At 38.2% G+C, this 18,458-nt stretch overlaps 1 protein-coding gene across 5 annotated transcripts in view; it reads left to right on the top strand.

The window, feature by feature from the left end:
- Positions 1–18,458, top strand: part of LOC136432881 (serine/threonine-protein kinase D3-like) — a 40,803-nt gene that overhangs the window by 5,543 nt on the left and 16,802 nt on the right. For 3 of the 5 annotated variants that reach the window (XM_066424481.1, XM_066424480.1, XM_066424478.1), the window contains exons 2-5: positions 13,350–13,488; positions 14,352–14,483; positions 15,577–15,698; positions 17,394–17,561. In XM_066424481.1, the coding sequence (XP_066280578.1) occupies positions 13,350–13,488; positions 14,352–14,483; positions 15,577–15,698; positions 17,394–17,561 (561 nt within the window). The remainder of the gene's footprint in view (positions 1–13,349; positions 13,489–14,351; positions 14,484–15,576; positions 15,699–17,393; positions 17,562–18,458) is intronic. The other 2 variants (XM_066424479.1, XM_066424482.1) reach the window with 2 other exon arrangements.

Here is an 18,458-nt window from a genome sequence, read left to right as displayed (position 1 = left end):
CAGGTTTCCAAAGGATGGTGCATGTGACTCAGTCATTACTGTTAATTTAACAATAAATCTTACTGATTAAAGGTGCTTGGAAGAAGGGCATAAAGAATGGGAAGTGCCCAGCAAAGATTAACATTGTAGCAAGGAGATGACTTATGTTTGGTACATATCTCATTATCTGAATGTTACCTTTCCTTTCATCTGTTGTGTCAGATCCACAGGTTAGCTAAGGATACCATATGTGCTTTGTTGGCCTCAGTAGACCTTGCTGTCATGTAACTACCGGTAACCAGTTGGATTAGAATTTTAGTGTACTGTGCTAGATACATAGCTGACAAGAAGGGTATCAGGAGCAGACACAAAGACTTCTTAGATCGTTGCCTAAAGCAAGTGCTCCATTCAGAAATAGATATGGCCAGTAATGGCTGAAATGTTGTCAACGAGATAGCAGAGTAGTAGTTAATCCTATTGCAGGACTTGTTGTAATGGTAGCCAGACACCTGTAGATGACCTGATAACTGACAAGTATTGACCCCACAATGTTTTTGGGTCATACAATGTTTACATTCCACAAACGAATGCTTCTGTCTGGTCTAATACTTGGTAGCTTTGTTTTGTATGTCTATAACATTGCATAAACTACATGTCATGAGAATTATTTGCATCATTGCAATTTGCATTTGAATGTGTGGGAATTTAGTATTTTACCCTGCAATAATATCAATCTCATACACAAAGGCCTAATACTATATATGCTTAACATTTGGGTGGACTTGAGGTTATTCATTAACATTTAACATATGGACGTGGGGCATATCTGACCTTGGGGTGCAAAACTGCAACAGAAAAATGTCACTGTACAGGGCTCGAAATAGTGGGTGCATGTTCACTTTGTGCACCCAAAATTGGAGCTACATGCATCTAATTTTTGACTCTGGGTGCACCAGTGCACCCGATTATTTCTTGTGGACTATAGTATAGGGTAAATGTAATTGTACATTAGTATACAGCATATTCTGGAAATCTAAGTTTAAGAAAAAGCAAAGGTAACCTTTATTTGGTGTATTACTTGTTTAAATTTTGAAGTTAGGTATAGAATTACAGATTGAAGTTCTAAGAGAGGAAGTAGTGTTAAGATTATATTTGCTGACATTATACTTTATTTTATGTTGTGCACTCAACATTCTTTCTGTGCACCTAATTTTTTGGTTCAGTGCACCGGTGCGCCTATGCCCAAAAATGGATTTCGAGCCCTGCTGTTCAACTCAAAAGAGCCAAACTTACAGCCACAAGATGTATTTCCAGTCCCCTATACGTAAACTGTGTACATGTGGAGGCAGATTCTGTTTGTTTTCTTCTTACTAAATATGAAGAAATTATGAAGAAATTGCAGAAATATGTACAGGTTTGAACAATTTTAAGTGGCATTTGTCTGCCTTGAAACCATTTTAGTCAAGATTGGCAGGGTCTTCCCTTGTCAGATTATTCACAACACCATGGGAGCTTGGAAGAATGGCTGGAATGCTAATGATTCATGTAGTAAATAGGTATGTAGACACTTCAAATTTGTTTTTGGCCCTCTTGTGAATTGGAAGATTATCTGCTCAGTGTCAAGTAACATATGCTGGGCTGTAGCTCAGATTACATGTACATGTACATCACTGCAATTTAGTGTTCTGGTTATGGTAATTTGAGGTTGGAACTAGATTATCCTCCCAACAGGCAAACTTAGCCACTGTTCAAGTGCAAATCTTCCAGTAGACCAATGAAGACAATGGGAGAAATTAATTTTGGGGTATATCTAATGCCAACAGAACACAGTGAATGTAATCTTTCTTATGCTTTCTTTTGAAAGTTTGATGTAAGATTTTGATATGCAAGCCATGAAACTCAAACTATCAATGTGCTATGATTGTGGATTCATGACATATAGTACATGCATACTCTTATTTCAACTATTTGAAGCAAGCCCTGTTATCAATTAAATCAGGCTATTAAAGTGGCATAAACTGAATGTAATGTTTGACAAACCTATCTTTCTGTATTTTGTCATAAATACATAAATTGCAATCTGTGGGCAGAAAAAACTGGCTAGATTATAGAGAAGACATCATGCATTTGAGAAGCATTTAATTTCACCAGTCTGAGATTACTGCTTACCTCAAAGGTCTGAAGTAAGTTCCTTGGGGAGCATGTAACATTAGATAATATCTAGTTGGAATAAAGTGTCTGTTCCTCCTGTCATTTCTGGAGATCTGTAAGTCATATTTTAAAAGGCTGATAGTACATGCCTTCATATTTGGCCGTTTGAAGGAACCAAGATGTTTCCATGCATCAGTCCTCGGCCATATCTGTTAGCAGTGTCCAGATTTATGAAACTGTATCTAATATATGACTGAATATATGGCTGTGTCTAATCTACATGTACAGACGTGAACTTAGGCAAACCTCGTATTATGGAGACAGTGTATTACATATTCAACACATTTACAGTCTGTAATAGCAATTTTTCTTGAAGGAACAATATCAACATGTACTCTCCAAGCAGAGGTTGGGTTTTGGCTTGTTTTTGATATCATTTTAGGCATTTTTGTCAGGATTTCTATTTTGTCAAGGTTTCTTTATGTCCTCAACTCCAACCTCAGCAGACACTTACCCCAAGGCGGGGACATATTAAAGAAACTGTGACATAATAGACAGCCCAACAAAAATGCCTAAAATTAGTAAAAAGATGTCAAAAATAAGCCGAGACCCAACCTCTGCTTGGTGAGTAATCAACACGAGCAAAAAGCATGACACAGATTATTATTAAGTAGCTATAGATTCAAACAATTATCAAAACAAATACATAAAAGAAAAAAATGTATTGCTTCCTTTAAAGGAGACATAACCAGGTAAGAACCATACTAGATGAGCTTGTTAGAACTAGCAAGATAATTTCCTTAAGACAGGAGAGGTGTGCCTTGAGGAGTTGGGGGGCCCACCTTGTGTGCATTGACGTCAGGAAGGCTGATGAGTGCGTCACTCCTGTTCCCAGATCTCCGCTCATTGCCTTTAAGGTTAGCAGCAGAGAATCATGGCAGTTATAGATGTGAATGATAAAGACTAGGAGTACATCACAGTTTGTTCATGTCCTTCCTAATATGGACTTTGTATGGAAGAAGGTTTATGGATGTAAGTGAAGGAAAATTTCATATTCCAGTGCTTTCACCACACAAATGTCTTTTCCATTTAGCTAAGTAGATAAATGTCAAAACTACATATTTACCTGGCGTATAGACTCGTGACATTAGAGACAGGGTCCATCATCACAACCTTGTCAACTGCTAAAGTACTGTATTGTTTTCTTGATACAGTTGATCTGCCAAATCATATTACTGTACTTCTTGTGAAAAAAATGTCAAGGAAATATCTGATAACTTGTAGTCATTTTGCACATAGCAGTCCTCCTCACAGCACTTTTAGGCACAAGGTTAAGAGGGGTAATCTGTACCAAGATAGCTTTTAGCTACATTTGCGCTAGAGAATCTACAATACAAGTTTGCTTGACCCCTTTTCCCATCATCCTGCTTCATAAAGTTCTTTGATGTTTCATCTCCACAGGCAGAGAATATCACAGGCAGATCTATTGAGGATCGAATGTTATTTGGAAGGAGGGAGAAAATTATGACAGATTAATTCATGGTCATTTTTGTATCAACCTTTGAGGAATTTCATAAATAGAAGATCATGGACATTTTGTATAAAATTGTAACGTTTATCGTACCAATTTGTAAGGGTTGATCAAAATGTCTTAAGTCAAAATCAGTCTGCATTATGCTTTTATGTGTGCCAAAATGGCATGTTTTGCCTTTGTGACCTGTTGAAGCACAACACAAATTGTGTTTTTTTAATGTACATTGTATAAATGTGAATGTTTACATAGCATGAACATAATCATATACCATCGATGAAGGTTAGACATCCAGGTGCATGTAGTAAGGTATGCAAGATAACAGTTACTCAAGCAACTGAATGGATTTGAAAAGGGTCAGACGTTTCAGACAGCAGCCGCTGTCTTTCGTCGGTGGCTGTATATGACTTGTATAGTTTTTTTCTTTAGGTGCCATATAATTTCTGAAACAAATCAAATTGTTGATGTACTTACAAGAATTGTAATATTCAATCTTTTATGCAGTTTTGTGTATATTGTGATTTTCATGTGGTAGCAGTGACAACAGCTTGAAATATTTACCGAGAGTGAGCGATGTGACATGGCAGGGTAATTTGTACTGGGAATTCCTGACCAAGGGGATTCTAACTCAGGGCTCCAGACTGACTTTTTGACTTAGAAGCACTGTGCTCCCAACCCCAAAAAATTAGTCACACCAGCAAAGATTTAGGCGCACCACAATAAAAGAAATAGTAATACTCCTGTAGATTAATGTTAACAATAAAATGTTAACAATGAAATAATGTATTTTGGTAGATTATAAAAGAAAAGGCATGATCCAGCTAAGTCAAAGACCTACATCGTTGGTGAAAAAGAGTTGTGTGGAATTTTAGGCTGTTCTTTGCGTTTGAGAAGTAGGACAAATCACACTATCTTTTATAGTCAACTGCTTTATTTAACAGTCTGACTTGAATCTTGTACCTGCAGCCATGGCCAAGCATTACTGTTGTCAATTGTTGAAAAATATGTTTTTAAATGTTAAAAAAGTTAACTATTGACAAATGTGTTAATTGAACTTGCAACATAAGAAATCAATTTGATACTGAAACAAATTCACACAGGTGAAAAAGCATTAAATATGACTTCCTTCTTATCTTGCAAGAAGAATGAAAATTAAAATACCTCTTGGGTTGGATGTAACTAAAAGCAAAGGTCCCGTGTAAAACTAAAAGTACAGAATCTAAAAAAAGAATGGATTGATCAGCTCAGCAGTCCATTATTTAGGCATATACAAGTAAGTTTTGTTGAGAGCACTGTGCTCCTAAGAAAAAGTTTCCAGGCGTACCAGCTAATTTTTGGGAACATGTGCTCCTAAAATGGGCTTAGTCTGGACACTGTATACACAGTACAAGTAAGTCAAGAATCAGAGAGGATATTGCCTATAATTGACTGAAACTACCAATAAGTCAGCTGACAACGTTATTTATGTTCTTAACTTATATTTGCTACAGTAACATCTAGTAAGGAGTCACAAAATGTGCAGGCCTCCGTTATCAAGAGTATTATCATTTATTAAAACATCAAACAAAGAGACCTGATGATTTTGATTCATGCACAGCTTTATACAGTTTATGTAAAGTCCTTTTGTGCAGAAGTAGATTAGAAAGTTTGGTCTAAACTTATGGAAGATATTCTTTCACCTGATGGCACTTTAACTTTAAGCTGATAAAATAAGCTGACAGCGATGACAAGTCCTTTGATCCAACCATTTTTCTTCACTTGGATGCATCCAGAGATAACTGAGATAAGTACCTTGCAGGGGCAATTATCGATCAGAGCAGTAGTACACACAGAGAACTCACACGTCAGGAGGATTTTTTTATCCCCCAGGAGACATGGACACAGCCAGATACTAGGCTTTATCGCTCATAAATAATCTGAAATTGCTGTAGATGTCATACCTTGCACGTTACACGGACATGCATGTAGTTGCTCATTTCTTTCTTTCAGGAGTTGGGACAAGTCCTGATTTATTGAAATTGTTAGAGTGACAATAGTATTCCCATTTGCTAATGTTGTCTTGACAAAGATCACTCTTTGCATGCTAATTTACCTTTCAATCAGGAACATGTTGCTGATAAGTCTTACTTCTAGACATACAGAATGCAAAGAATTCTTCCAAAATCCAATTATACCAGTATTTCATTGTAAGTACCAGTAAAGAATTAGAAATTAAAATAAACCTAAAACTTTCTTGCAAATACATGTACACACGGGCACATACACACACATGGGCACACACGCACACTGCACATACTGTGTTTATCCAGGTATACCTTACCTGCATATATATGTACTATAGTAACTCTCCAAGCAGAGGTTGGTGGGGAAAATTATGACCTTCTTCTCTTATGTCCGTTTTCTTTCTGCCAGCCCTGCCACCAGCAGAAAGAAGGTCACAATTTTCCCCACTAACCTCTGTTTGGAGAGTAGCAGATAAACAGTGCCTGCATGTACAGTGTGCTGTAATAATTACCAAGAGGCCTAGACATACAATGTATTTGAACTTTATACTTCTCATGGTTAGCTGGGGAACCAGCAGGCACCATCTTAGCTTTGTTGGATGTCACATTGAAGAAACAATGCTAATGAGACTAGACTGCTCCTTCAAATATATAACTTACATGTAGATGATGAGCCGCTACCTCTTATACTTGTTATAGAGTATGATTAGGGAATCAGGATCGTGATTACTGAAAATCAGCCATGTATGAAATTTTGCTTAGTTTTGCTTCAAAGATTATGCCTGTCAGCTTCAAGGAATCAAGCTGCAGATTTGTCCAAAGAAACTGAATTTTTCATCCTGGTTTCATCAAGATCCTTTGCAATAGAACTGATTTTTTATGTCACCGAATGTCCACAGATCCTCTCACAAACCTGTCCTTTTGGATATGTTGCAAATTCTTGCATAGAGAAATAATTGATGCAATTACTGATGCCTGCTCTTCAAGACAGTCTAAATTATACACAAGAATAGATCAAAGAACAGATCCAAAGGGAGACAAGCTACTGAGACATTTCAGTTGACAGGCCTTCCCATTTTGAGACCTCACTTGTGATGGAACAGTCTATTTCTGGAGTCCTGAAAGTTGCCCAGGTTAGAAATCTTGTCTAGAAGATAGCCTACAACTTTCATCTGGTCTAAATATAGAAGCAGTCTCTTGGTTGTTGTTAGTCAGATTGTCAATACTGCATATGATTTACACAATTCAAATCTCATCAACAGTGAAAAAGATGGTTCCACTTGAAAAGGCTCTTGTAACGGGTTGAAAGTAACAGAAAGTCAGACTTCTTGCTGCATACAATGTGGTGATTTTCTTTAGTAATTCAAACTACAGTCAAACCTGTATTAGCGGTCACCTTTGCATAGCGGCCACCTGCCCATAGTGGTCACTATTTGTCGGTCCCTTGGATTTTTCCCATTGACATAAGCATTAAGAATTAGGCTATAGCGGCCACCTGTCCAACGCGGTCGCGGCCAGACGCTTTTCGGTCCCGCGAGTACAGTAACACTGCCGATAACGGTCCCGGCGCGCCGGTAGAAGCCGCATCGCCACCGCACGCCGGGTTCAAAATCTTCATTTTTTCACGCCGTTATCAAATTTATGTGGACTCAACTGGATAGGATAATAATAAAGAAAACCAGAATGTTTTATCTTTGTTAGAAAATCCATGGTTTGACGCGAAGTCAAGCATAAATTTCTTCACATGGCTTGCGTTTGGACATCGTGGCAAAATTGTCAATTTCTGTGCATTTCGACTGGACAAATATTACGGCAGCTTTTTGAAAAATACAACCTGCACATGTACCTTAATGCGGTAAGTTCGCAAAATGTTTGAATGTCGGCCCAATTTCCGTTTTCCCCGGAAAATTCATCCAAAATTTTGCCCAAAACGTGCTTCGGGCTTTCGCGCGATTTGCAAAATGGCGCTGATAGTGAGCAGCACAAAGGTCAACGGAAGACACCACTGTTACGGAGGTATAATGTGCTAAATTTATTTTGCTGCAAAGTATCACTGAGGATAATTAATTTAACAAAAGCTTCAAAATAAATATAAATAACATTAATATGATGTAAATTTGGGCTATTGCAATTTTCTGAAAGGAAAAAAGCCATCAAAAGACCGACCTAAAATGTGACTTACCTATGTTATATGTGTACTGTACGGTGAATAAATGCATCACAGTTGGTAGTGAAAACTGAGGTCAATTAATCGACCTTTTCTCCATAGCGGCCACCTGTCCATAGCGGCCAGTTTTCGCCAGTCCCTTGAGTGACCGCTATAGACAGGTTTGACTGTATGTAGAGAATTTTAAAAAGATCTCTGTATGTCCTTACAAACAAACAAACTGAAAAAAGGAAACATTACTGTGAATATGAAAATATTTTAGAAAAATGGAAGAAATGTTATTGAGGTTGCTGCTTGTATACATTATGACTCACAGTATATATGTTAAGCTGATACACTGTACAAATTTTGTGCTGCTGAGATTCTAAGTGTATACCACATAGCATAAACATTATGCAATCAGTAATCTGGTATAAAAAAAGTGTTTCACACATTTGTTTTATGGATTCAACTAGCAGTTATAATATATGCAATGAATACTATAGGCTTTGTTTTTCATCCAGTTGGATTTGATAGCATATTGTGATTGGTTATGCACAGATTAAGTTCCAGTATATCCCCCATTGACCTTAATAGCAGTTCCAGGGGGAGTCAGGTTATATAACCATCAGATGACTCAGGCAACTGTTTGTGGTTTGCCATGTTTTTGAAAGTAGTAAATCTTGGTTCAACATGATTGCTTATAGTGTCCCACAGGGCAGGTATTCGCGATTCTATCGGTCATCTCAATGGTGATAGAACTTACAAGTAACAATTGAGGTAGTACTGTAGTGGTGCAATTAGCATATCCGTCATGTCAGTGGGGACATCATCAGTGTGATGAATCTCTCTTTTGTTACCAGCAGTGCTGTGTTGTCCGTGGTGCTGAAGATGGAGTGCTTTCCACCGGTACCGGCAGTCATGTCCACTTGCCATGGCGTACCTAGGGTTGCTAACTTTGAACAATTTAGAATTTGTTCAATCAGGACAGAGATTTGATTATCAGGGTCCTTTTGTAATTGAGCCTCTGCAAATGATATTTGACCATCACAATACCTCCTAGTCGGATAACTCCTGCCTGTATAGGTACTGTACATGTGGGAGTCCCGCTGGTCATATGATTGGTTATTTCATGAATATCACTAGCTAGTAGCTATACTACAAGTAACATAATTATAATGCTTCGCATTTAATCAACATGTTTAATCTTCATAGAGAACAATTTTCCATAGTCAAGTTGTTGGAGTTGAACATTCTAAGAAATCACAAAAGTAATATTAGCTTTGATGTTAATGAAAGTATGAAAGCTTTATTTTTTGCTCATTACAGTCATATTCATTACAAATCTTATAGTTTTGAAAGTAGGACTTGATCTTTGTGGAAAAACCCGTGTCCATTGGTGGATAGAGCTAACTCATGTTAACTTATCTAAATTAAAATAGAAACTGTGGCCATGGGTACTGAACATGTTTGTTCAGTACAACCAAGCACAGGGCTCATCATATACATGATGGTGAACATAGCTGTATATTACCACTGCCATACTCAAGAGATTTGAGGCACTAAAAGTCAGCCAAAGGTTGATGCTCACTGCCAGATTGCCAGATATATGCACCAACAAAAGAGGGTGCGTTGGGATTACTTCCAAGATAACATCTGGTGGTTATTTTAGAAGAACTCAAAACTATTGTGACAGATAAATGGTGTGAAGAAACACAGAGCTGCCAAAAGACAGTTGGCTTTCCTTCCTTTAAATTGTTTTTGTAATGGCTTTGGAAAAACTACATTTTGAGGCTTTTACTATGCAGTGATATAGCTAGAGTCTGACCGAAGAGAATTTGTGAAACATTGTTTATTATTTATGAGCAATGAATAGCATTAAAGGCATCCAGAGCATTTTATGAGGCTTGAAACTTGAATAAAAACCCTCCAATATCTAGTCATTCCTACACATAGTAAGTTTTAATAACACTGTACCATTACATATCGACATTAAATGAGCAAAGATACGATGTCGTTGTGTGGTGAGAACTGAAAGAAAATCTAAGCCCTAAAAGACTGATCCTGACTGTCCATCACAATTAGCGGTTCGACCAATGAGAGAGTGACTGCATGTCCATCAAATATTTGCATCTTTATGTTTTAATTTTGCATTTCTACGTTTTGATGGGGGTGGGCGGGGCTTTGGTATCGGTCTATTTACACTAGGCGCGTGAAACTAAAAGATCACCATGTAGCGTATTTTTGTGCCGATTTTGAGCACTTTTAATAAGAAATCCGAACGCAAATGTGGTTAACAGTGGCATTAGATGTCAATTTCGTACAGATTACAGCAACTAGAATATTTCCAATTTTCAGGCCTCATAAAATGCTCTGGATGCCTTTAAAAGAAAGCTGAAGAATTTAGAACAACGTGGTAAAATGGCTATATGGAGTGGCAGGGGGATATTATATTTATCTTGCCATATATTTACGAGTATTGGGTTGGAGGAGTCTTCATACATTTTAGAGTGACGCTGATGTTCCAGTAAAGCAGTGATGTAACCCAGAGCAATACTGACAGCTTTGATGAGATGAGACTTAATGGCTACACAGCAGTCCCTATAGATTCTAATAGAGTCATCCATGAAATGGCTACCTTATATCCACTTGTAGTGAGCATTGGCAATTTGTTAGAAGATCTCCATTTCGGAGTGCTAAATGTGGTGCTGTCAAGAGCTGAATCGTAAGCAGAAGCTCTGACCATTATGTTAGGCAGTTACCATACATTATGTTGCAGATTTCTTGGAAAAATCTTTTTGTGGCTTGCCTCTAGGATATTCCAGCACTTTGTTAGAAAATCTGTGTAGATATTGTGAATCACACATTTTACATAAATTGCGCAATATTTTGAGGTATGTTTATGACCATCTAAATGAGTTTTCTTATTAATCTTAACTCCAAAAAATATATACTTGGTACTGTGGAATTATATTGATCTATTGATTATAAGGATCATATTCTAAAAGAAATGTTTGTACTTTACTTCTGTGAAGGTCAGTTTGTCACAGTGCAGACATGTGATTTAATAAAATGTTTAAAAGATGAATTGTTTGACAGTCAGTACATCTCATAGGGGACATTTCAATGTTGTGCATTGAAGCATGCGTCAGGTCTGTTGTAACACGGAGCATATAGACCAGTTAAGCTTTTATGGGTGGGGGAAAACATGGGATGGATTTATCTCAGAATTACATAAAAGTAGGACACATACAGTGTAGGTATACAGTGTTCTCACCAGGATTTTTTCAGAGCGTAGGGGCATCTTTGCGCGGCAAAGCCGCATGGCGAGCGCTACAGGTGTGAGGATGAGGGCTGCAGGCAGGAATAATGTAGGGGGGTCCGGGACATCCTCCCCCTGGAAATTCTGACCTTTAAAACTCTCAAAGACACTATTTCCTGCATTTTGAGGGCTTAAGTTTGTGAAATAAAGCCAATTTTTTTTTACCTTTGCATCAAAACAACAGAAAATCCCCCCTTATGCTGGTTGAAACACAACGTAGGGGCCAAAATCACAACATAGGGGATCCAAATCACAGTGTAGGGACCCTGGCCAGAACACTGGTATAACACGATCACTATGTAGTCTCATAGTTGGAGTATGTGCTTTTCTCATTGTTTTATTTGACAGAAAAAGCTTTGAGGGGAATACAGAGTAGGCTGACTTATATGATACCAAGCTTTAATCATTTCGAAGGCAAATGTGTTCCCTCTCTTCAAGTTCAATTCCAAACATTCAGGAAGTTGTAATTTGGTGGAAAGGCTCACGATTCTATGGATGCACCTTCAAGTCATGACTGTTAAAATCACTTAACCCACTTGGTATTTGCCTGTGAAATGTGCTCTTTATTTGGTATTTTTGTCATGTTACCTGCATGAATCTACATGTGCACTCTTATCATAGACTACCATGATATCAGTATTGTATTGGATTCTTATTACCAACATTACCAACATATATTAAATTTTCTGTCCTTGAATTGCTATAATAACATAAGATATTATCCTTTGATGGTCCCTAGTATCAGGTGGTTTGGAGTCTATAATTTCTAGCTCTAGGCCAGTCCTGATCTGATCGACATTTGGAAGTGTAACTTCCGAATGCCGACCTTTGTTATAGCAGGCCAGTTTTTGGCAGTGTTTGTCAGCCAGAGCTCTCGCTCTCGCTTATATTTCAGGCAAATATTCAAATGTCAATAATTGTCTATCAAACGACTATTCTGCAGGGAAGTGATCATAGCTAGAATGAAGCTAGAATAGGATAGATAATTTTTGCAGGATGGGTCCATTTAAGGGAGCACACCCCAGTTTATTTGGGGTTTGAATTTGAGGCTGCACACCTTCTAGTCTAGGTACCGTCTCTTCCAGGGAATCATTCTTAAGTAAATCAACTGTGTATGGTATTAAAGCATATCCCTTCTGCGCATGACCAACTGAGTTTTGTTACTTCAATCTCTCTAGATTTGGTAAATTAGAAGAAAAACGTCAAAAATGATGTGCAAAATTTGGCATTTTCACATAGGATAAAACTCGTAGAAAAATTTTTTGCGGCAGAAACGCCAGAAAGAAGAAAACCTAGTGGATAATCGAGCCAATTATAAATAAAATTCAAGTACTGAGATTTCTGTAATCACCCACGGCGCGAAGCATAGCAACATCACCCACAGAATGCAACAAAGGTCAATCTTGGGCGAAGAGCCACTTAACTATCAACGGGGATGGATATCCGGAAGTAAGGCTCGGATCGAAACTAAATTTTCACCAAAAGTAAACCAATTCATACGCTTTTCAGCCATGTTAATATTTAATGTCAGTTCGAAGCACATTTTGAGAAATTTGAACTTAAACCCAGACCCTCAAAACCCTTTCGTCCCTTTTTTGTCGCGCACTTCCATGGACCCTGGTTGCGGAAGAACTGGGGTATGCACTGTTTATGTCAGGTGGCCAATCTGGACATATTCAAAGAGCCAGCAATCCAACTATCATGAAACAGGAGTGATCAAGATCATCTTCGGACAAGTTGGATAACTTTACACAGATGGGGATGAAGAGGATAAAAATATAATTTTTATGATAAAAATTATACCTTTGTTACAAGAAGAAACTGAGTAGCATTTGGGAACTGCCAACTAGGAACACTATTATCGCAAGCCACCTTTATCATTTTATGTGTGTCTGTCTTTGTTACTTTCCAGGAAATGATGCTTTGGGATTTTTCCATGCCAAATTCCAAAGTGTAAATTATAGCGTGTCTAGACTAGACCATAATCCCTTAAATAATTAAGTTGAAGTGAATTAAGTTGCTGCAAACTTTCTTAATTTTCAGGAAAGATGAAAATCTTTACCATCCTGCCAGCTTAGGAGAAACACTGATTTATCATGTCACAATATCCCCAGTACTCATCATGATGGCATACAATCACATAGTTTTGATAAAGACCTATCTGAGTTGTGCATCTAAACTTTGTTCTTATCATCTGCTTCTCTGTTTTCCCCACAGTTTCCTGAGTGGAGCTTCTATGGTTTCAGTGACAAGATTCTATTGTTTCGCCATGACGACAGCAGTGACAACATCCTACAGCTGGTGTCGTCTCCTGAACACATCATGGAGGGAGCCCTGATTGAAGTTGTCCTGTCTTGTAAGTCTCCATAAAATAGAACTTGAAGGAGTTGTGAATATATTCAGAAGATTACAAGTTTATGAATCTGCTTTTAGTATAATGGCCTTTTGTAGTAATGATACAACTGCAAATGTCTTGCTGGATACCAGTTTGGCACTTACGTTATGGTATCCTACCCCAGAAAAACGTATATGAACTTATTTTTCAAATTGTATAACAGAACTTTGTGTCATTGTAAGCACGGAAGGTCCTCCTAGTTATTTTTTTATGTTCTCATAGTTTGGAAATCAAGTGTTTCTTTAGATTGTGTAAATTCATGCATACCCAATATGTAACAATAGGTTATTTAGTGTCTCGTGCTATAATTGCTAAAGAAGGAAGACTGAATATTTTGATGACATTTATTGTAAGCCATAGGACTTTGCAGATGATGGATATATTTTTCCAGCTTCAAGGCTAATCAGGAATATCAATGGAAATCCCCTTTTGAAAAGGTGAAAGGGGCAACATCTCTCTTGATAAGTTCCATTTATAACAGCCATTCATTTTGCCTGTCATATATGTAATACCAATTCTCTGCTATGCAAACTGGCTTCTACTTTTAAAGATGGTGGGGTGGAGAGGGTTGCAGGATAGAGCACATTTGTTATTTGTTTTATCTTTCTGCTTAAATTTATCATATAGTTGTCTGGCTAAGTACATTGTAAGTTCAGTTCAGCACATCCCCTAAAAAGTCTCCAATGGAAATTTGTCCAGCAAATTCAGGGAAAGTGATTTTATTTTCATTAAAAAAAGTCAATTTGTTACCACTTATCTCCCAAAAAAAATTTGGCTTAAGTGGTAGTAAATCCACTCAAAGATGTTTTTTGTTTGTTTTTCAGCATCTGCGACTGAGGAGGAGACCCAGATCAGGCCCCATGCCTTGTTTGTGCACTCCTACAGGTCTCCCGCCTTCTGTGACTTCTGTGGGCAGATGTTGTTTGGTTTGGTCAGGCAGGGACTCAAGTGTGATGGTGTGTACCATCTGTTCTAGTCTGGTCTTGCCTTGTAGATTATAATTTGTAAACCAACACGGCAACTGTGTTTTCCAGATGAAACTTGCTCATCATTGGAAAGTTGAGGAAGATGATGCATTATGCACTGCTGTTAGGATCATTATTACATGTAGCTGATACTTGCATATTGAAATACCTGTATCTAATTGCAAATACATCTACTACACTAGTGGTGGCCCTAATTACCAACCTTAGTGGTTGTACATGTATTACCATTAGTATTTAGGGGAGGTGTCAACCCTCTGCAGGTGATTTCTGTTGTAATCAGTACAAATTATGTAAACCCAGGAAAAGGGTGAAATGGTTCTCTTTATCACAGTGAATGTTTCTTCAAAAGAGAAACAGGCAAATTTTTTTGCAAATCATGTTTATTATTTGAGGTATAAAAGCTTTTTTGATTTGTCAGGTATACGTATATCACCCCATCCCCGTCTCTTGTATTATTTCTTCTTCTATCTGAAAACACCCTTTAGATCATGTCTATATGCATGCAGCAGCAGTCCTGTTTTCCAATAGATCTACCTCAAATCATTCTGATGTCGGGGTATTTTGGTAGTGGTACTTATTGCTAATCTTTTGTGACAGCTATGTAAGTTATTGGTTGAATGAATAAGAGTTTAGAGCATATAATCAACTGCTTACATGAAATCTTGATGGAGGTCAGTATTGCCTAAGGGATACCTGTACCAAGCCGTTCCTTTGTGATGCCCATGAATATGCAATTCTCTCCACATCACTATCAGTAAGAAAATTAAGAGGTCAGCAGAGTGTTTCATTTTGTGTTGTGAGGCTGTAAATCTCTCTAGAAAGCAACACATCCCTAATGCCTACTTAATCCACAGGTGATCACCCGTAAAGTCATTAACTTGGAGTGTTCAGGTCAATGAACTCAGTTTTGACACCTTCACGAAATTAATTTTGTTTTCCACTCCCTGATGGATGGGTTGAAACAAATCCCCAAGTAGGATTTAATGACCTTCGGCATGCCAAGGGCTCTGTATGTGCCAAAATGGTGTTTGTAATACACAGTTTTTTCTGTATGTGCTCCCAGGATGTGGAGGAAACTACCACAAGAGATGTGCATACAAGATCCCCAATAACTGCAACTACACCCGGCGGAGAAGATCATCTGTGGCCATGAGATTACCATCAGATGACAGTGATTCTATCATGGTCAGTTTTTTGTGTGCTTCGTCAGTGTTCCCTTCATCAGTGTTAAGAAACTTAACCTAATTCTAGTGAAAGTACAATTAGTTAAGGATTTGATGGTAAGTAGTAAACACTGTGGTGTGCATTGATGGAAACATGACAGATATTGACTGAGGTTTAAAACAAAGGCCGCTGCCACAGAAGCATTTTACGTACAGTACTGGTGGGACCTACTTTTTCTTGGGTCTGTGCCATCTGCATTATAGGGGAGGGAATACTCCTGAAACTCCCACTGACTTCAAACAAGCTCATATTCTGTCCAGTCTGATAGTTTCTGTCAGGCTGTGCATGGACATGGAGTTCTGTTGTCTTCCTAATGACATAGAAGTGCTGTGTAAGCAGTCAGCAGCCATTAAAGCAAGTCTTCCCCACTGCCGCCCACCCGCACAACCTTGAGTGATTTTGTGAAGAACTAACTTTTTGTGAAATATGAAGAGCATCAGGTTTAGACTTTTGCCATTTAGTGTTCACATCCAACTTATAGGAATACAAGAATTTAATAACCAATTTCCTGGAAATATACAGAGATCATAATATGTAAATATGATTCTCATACATGGGAGAGTATGGTTGAGATAGGGCCTAGACTATCTCTTCATAATTGGGGTCCATACAAGTTTCACTATTTCTCTTGTGTGTAGCTTGGCTCGGCATGATAGCATGTGTGTAATGCAAGTGCAAGAATATCATTCTTTCTCCCCTAGTTAGGACGTTATTTCCCTCTCATCCTAGATCTTGAGGATCGAGTTCTCTATACAAATTCCCACCTAATTGATCATCATACAGACAGTTAGCCTCTTGAAGGATTCTCGGCTTTCTTGAATAGTGGGCGGAAGTGATAAACTCCTTTCTTATTGATCCTGTAATGTCAGCTGCGCCCTACTGGCTGGTTGATTGCTCAACCACCTACGCATCCTTATTTCTCTTCCATACAGAGGGGTTTGCCTCAGATGCATGTATATTGTGAAATGCGTTACAAAATAGAATTGAATCTCTAGGGCTGTTGCAGTCCACAAGTTTTCTTCTTTAGTCTATCTTCAGTTACTTTTTGTTTTTGGAATGTAACTAAAACAGGGAACAGAAATTTGGTATGTGGGCATTGGTATTGGTAATGGGGTATGATTCAAAATTTTCAATTGGAGCTGAGATGATTAATATATACCTTACTGGACGGAGATGTTTATTTTATGCTTTGCCTATTCAACAGGTCAGTACGTTTTTAACAATAACCACTAAGATTCTAACTTTTGTAGTCCAAACAATCCAGCAATTGCATCAACCACTAAAACCCCATCTGATTTTAAGTCCATGTTTTAAAGATAACGATGCTTACAAAGACACAACTATCTTTATTGACTATGCAAATATTTGATCATTAAACCTACTGCATTCACTTATGGAAATAGAAATGGAAATTTGACTAAAAACAGATTCAAATTAATCTTACCCTTATGTAATACTGTGCAATAGCATCCACATGGGTGTCATTTATACCACTAAAATCCCAAGCAGTTATGTTCTATGTACTATGTATGTGTTTAAACATATGAGAAATGAGATTATCACGGAGGGAAGAGAAGATATTCCATGCTAGGCATAAAGGCAGGTGATTAGGCAGTCTGCCCTCTCATCCATGTAACCATTTCATCTTCATGGCAGCAGCAGAAAGATGCAGGCAGCACCCACAGTCTCCCCGTGTGCATTGACAGTGAAGGCAAACTGATGCCTCCAGAATCACCTAAGTCTTCATATTCACCAAAGTTTCCTCGTTCACCACGATTTGGTCGATCACGATCACCCAGTCCCAAAAATGTGGGCTCCTCACAGGTATGTTTAACAGAGCTTCTGTGGTGGTGACGGCGGTGGGGTGGCGTAGTGGCGATGACAAACAGCCAAACCGTCTTATGCATTTTATCCTGCCTACCATTCATCAATAAAGCTTATCCTGAGAGGAAGATAACATGTGCAAGAATCCAATCCTGCAAATGCATCTTTATTTGCTTCCATCTGTACATCTCAAGTAAGAGCACAGCACCAGAGAAGGATGTAGCTGCAGCAGATCACAGATCTTAATCCTAAGCCGCTGTGCCTCATGTTTATATAATTGTCTCTACATGTTGCCTTTGCTTCACTTTTGCCGTGCAGTTAGGTACTTTTCATTCAGAACAGTGTGTAGATTTAGAAAGTGCACCGTTTACCTAGCCCCGTGATGTGGTTTAGAGTTGCATGTGAGTCTGTGGACTAAGCACAGAAAATGTGTCCATATTTGTTAACTCATGTTTTGTCTCAATTTGCTTCACATCTCTACTGTTCCATTCCATCCTAGCTGGTAAAATGATTTACATTCTCCAGACAGAAAATTATTTCCAAATGATCTGTCCTTTTCAAGGACTTAATGAATTGTTAACTGCATAATGCTACACTGATGTACATGTACATACTTGTAAGTTGTATGTGAAGTTTGTCAGACACCAAGGACAATGGAAAGTTAGTTGTTTGAAGGAAACATTGTCCGCAGACACCTTGGTATTACTGATTGATGATCACAGCCACACCCTCTTCAGATGTGATCTGTTTGATCTCCTTTCTAGCATAGTTTGAAAGGTATCAGCAACTGAGTCACTGCTGTTCAGCAGTCTGATGGCTTATTAGAAATGCTTATAGACAAAGCAGTACATGACATGATTGCAGTCACGTAGACCAGACGTGCGGGATGTGTGGGAG

The sequence above is a fragment of the Branchiostoma lanceolatum genome, chromosome 4 (genome assembly GCF_035083965.1).
Source record: "Branchiostoma lanceolatum isolate klBraLanc5 chromosome 4, klBraLanc5.hap2, whole genome shotgun sequence".
NCBI classification, from domain to species: domain Eukaryota; kingdom Metazoa; phylum Chordata; class Leptocardii; order Amphioxiformes; family Branchiostomatidae; genus Branchiostoma; species Branchiostoma lanceolatum.
The sequence above is the reverse complement of the archived record's forward strand: the minus strand, read 5'-3'. Positions and strand labels throughout refer to the sequence as shown.